The following is a 3,415-nucleotide window of genomic DNA, read 5'->3' as shown; positions in this document are numbered from 1 at the left end:
ACACATCTTTTTAACCTAGCCTACACATAACACACTTTTACTATTCAAATCCGTTAAAGGATTTTTAGGCTGCATTAATTAGATGGGCAGAGATGCGCTCTGTGGACCGATCACCAGATCCTGATGCACACACACACACACACACTGAGTCATTTACACTATCTGACACAGCTATGTTTAAAATTTAAGTGCTGGGCGTCCGGTCAGAGGAGAACTGGCCCCAACGGAGTCTGGTTTTTCTTCTCCATTCTGTATGGATGGGGTTTTGGTTCCTCTGGCTTGCTTTGTTGGGGACACTTAACTTCTAGTGATTATTGTCGAATTGATTACAGAGACCATCTCTGCATTTAATAAGAAATTGTTCAATCTTGTCATTATACATCCCTATCATTGTTCTTCTACTTTATACTGTTCAGTGCTTTGATGCAACCTGTGTTGTTAAAAGCGCTATATACTGTAAATAAAAATGATTAAGACCAAATCTGTACGTACAGATGCTTTATAAACGAGGCCTCTGAAGCTTGTTTTGATAATTTAATGGATTTTACGGAAATGTGGCCTTTTAACACCTCATCTGTGCACCTGTAAAAATGGAAAGCATGGTTGGACAATTTAATGTTCATAATGACTGGTGTGCTAAATGTATTTTACAATTTCTCCAGTGTGTTCTTACATAGAAATTTAATTTGAGATTGCATTTACAGAAGTTTGACACCTGCATACAGGCATAAATGTTACTGAAATGAAGTCACACTAGCTAGTAATCTTTGAAAATAATGCTATAAAATGACCTAAACTCTTCATGGCAAAAAATAAAAACCATCTCAAATTCTTGTGCCTCAATTCCAGCATACAAAACATGACAAAAAGGAGAATGACGACAAATACATTTGGTCGAAAAAGATTATCCCATGTTTAAACAGTGTGAGGTGGGCTGTAGACTGAACACTGAAACAGAGTAAAAGTAATTTGTTTAATAAAATATGCAGTTTAAAACAATGCTTCAATCATAACTATATAAAAGAATTTGACAACATCCTTGCAGCTGACAGAAAAGTGGATAGAAATAAGACACCTGCACATCATACAAAGTTTTTGAAAAATCAGTGCTTTTTCAAAAATGGTACATTTACAGTGTAAATCATGCTTTAAATCAATCTTTAATGCCAAGTTAACAAAAGGTAACAAAAAGCATTACATAAAACACACAGTTAAACAGCTTTGGACAAAAATCTTAAGCCATATCATAGCTTTTTACACACTGAGCAACCAGAGCAAATATCAAAACTTTTCGATTAGGAGCTCCATTTATAAAGGGGTCAAGTCAAGGACGAAAAAAAAAAAAAAAAAATTGCAGATGGCTGCTCTATAACAAGAAAAACAAAAAAACAAAACAAAAACACTTCAAGTCAAAGAATCTGTTTATGCTGATGCACGAACAGTGCCATTAATCCAGTTCCAACTTTAAACAGTATGTGAATCACCAGACTGAAGTGTAATATAAAATTCTCATTTCTGTACTTAGCAACCATCAATGTGCCTCTCCGTGTGCTTAATCCTCTCCTCCTCCAAACATGTCCGCCAGCTTCTTAAAGCGTGGGCCCCACTCATTGAGGAAGTCATAGTCTTGGTCGTGTCCTGAGCTGGAAGAGTTGAGGGAGCTGAGTGAACCTGCATCTGAGCCTCCTCCTTCATAGTCAAACACCAACAGGGAGTCATAGGGAGGTGCAGTGGGGTCGTTATCCGCAGCCTTCAGATTCTGTGGTGCAAAGAGTTGCATTATTGCCATTCTTTTACTTTGTTACACAAAGCACAGCAAACTAAAATTACTTACGTCATCAATGAATGTCCCAATCTCCTCAGGGTTGGCAGGTCGTGGTCTATACTGAGGTGCTGGCAGAAAAGTAGGTGCCACATCCTCTATTCTGAACACTTCCGGTCTGTTGTCAAGGCCTCGATGCAACACACTCAGATCATAATCCTGTGTAGAAATGGTGATTGATGTGAAAGAACTGCAAAGACGAACCCAACTACTACAAAGCATGCAAAAAGTTAAAATCTCAAACCACAAATTCTTCAAATGAATACCAACCTGATCATCTTCTCCACCGCCTTCCTCATCATAATAGTAGATGTTATCTCTAATATCATCTTCAGCGAGGAGGGGTTCTTTTTTGGTGCTGCCTCTTCTCCTCATGAATAAAAGCAGAAGAAGAACAAGCACTGCGGTGCAAGAAAAAAAAAAAAAAAAAAAGCAACNGGTATTAACAGACTGAAGTTTCTCAAAGAGAACTACATACACAACAGAGCCAAGATTCCTCCCAGGATCCCAAGCACTCCAGACAGTCCCATCCCTGCTAACTGTTTGTCAGTACAATGAAACTCTTCTCTGGCACAGTCACACACCGTTGCTCGAATGGTGCTGTCCTTAAACAGCTTGTATCTATCAAACACTCTCAGGACAACATTGTAGTCTCCCTGCTCCAATGTAGAGTCGAGTTTCAGAAAAACTCCAGTTACTAAAATGGGCACATAGTAATAGTTAGACCTGTGTAGCCACTACCAACCAGACAGCCATTTCAATGTGAAAGAATAAGTTGAATTTCTCTAAATATTAGTAATTGCTCACATGTGGCGTTCATTATGGTTGACCAGTTTTTACTCGTTTCTCCTTGGGGCTCAACATTAAAGGGTTGAGCAAATAAAGGTCCATCGTGGTCTACTATAGAGAGAAGAACTGGGGGCGCCTCACGATTGCACATTTGTATATTCCTTTCAACAATAAAGGGAGCGTTGTCATTTACATCCTCCAAATCAATTACCAGGGTTCCTGTGCCAGTCGCTTGATTTTGTTTTACTGCACACAAGCACAAACACATTAGAAAAAGGGCCATGCTGCAAGTATTCTTTCCTAGAAACACAAATTACCTTCATTATCTGTGGCCAAAATGATAGCGGTGTATTTTCCATCTTTAACATGAATAGATTCTCTATCCATCTCTTTTGCGACTTTAATCGATCCGGTGTCTGCAGATATACTTAGCCAGTTATCGGGATCACTGCCCATGGAATACCTGAAGGAACAAAAACGTACAGGTTAAAAACCTGTAATAAGAACAATTCAAGGGCATAGTTCAGCCAGTCTGATGCAGAAGAAAAGAAAAAAAATTGTTCATGCACAAAAATAGACTCAAAATTATGGTTGAACCATAATTTTCTTTTTGTGGAAAACACCCAAATCTCTCCTGTGCAAACATCTGCATTTTTTTTTTTACATTTGGTTAGTTTAACAAGAATTAAATGAAGGTTATGACAGTAGTTCGAAGCTTCTAAAGTAAATCTTTTAAAGCTGGAGCTTATGATGTCTTTGATAGTATTTTTTTCTTCATTTTATTATTTTTATTTATTTTTTAAA

The 3,415-nt window shown here is 37.8% G+C and overlaps 1 protein-coding gene across 1 annotated transcript in view; it reads right to left on the bottom strand.

Moving 5' to 3' along the window:
- Positions 1-959: 959 nt before the first annotated feature.
- LOC122362775 (cadherin-13-like) overlaps positions 960-3,415 on the bottom strand; it is a 47,130-nt gene continuing 44,674 nt past the window's right edge. The window contains exons 11-16 of the mRNA XM_043264330.1: positions 2,929-3,099; positions 2,630-2,857; positions 2,301-2,519; positions 2,093-2,223; positions 1,835-1,981; positions 960-1,759 (exon numbers count right to left, since the gene is read on the bottom strand). Coding sequence (XP_043120265.1) covers positions 1,553-1,759; positions 1,835-1,981; positions 2,093-2,223; positions 2,301-2,519; positions 2,630-2,857; positions 2,929-3,099 — 1,103 coding nt within the window. The 3' untranslated portion in view covers positions 960-1,552. The remainder of the gene's footprint in view (positions 1,760-1,834; positions 1,982-2,092; positions 2,224-2,300; positions 2,520-2,629; positions 2,858-2,928; positions 3,100-3,415) is intronic.

This window comes from Puntigrus tetrazona, chromosome 18 (genome assembly GCF_018831695.1).
Source record: "Puntigrus tetrazona isolate hp1 chromosome 18, ASM1883169v1, whole genome shotgun sequence".
In the NCBI taxonomy this organism is placed as follows: Eukaryota; Metazoa; Chordata; class Actinopteri; order Cypriniformes; family Cyprinidae; genus Puntigrus; species Puntigrus tetrazona.
This window is presented reverse-complemented; position numbering and strand designations above follow the sequence as displayed.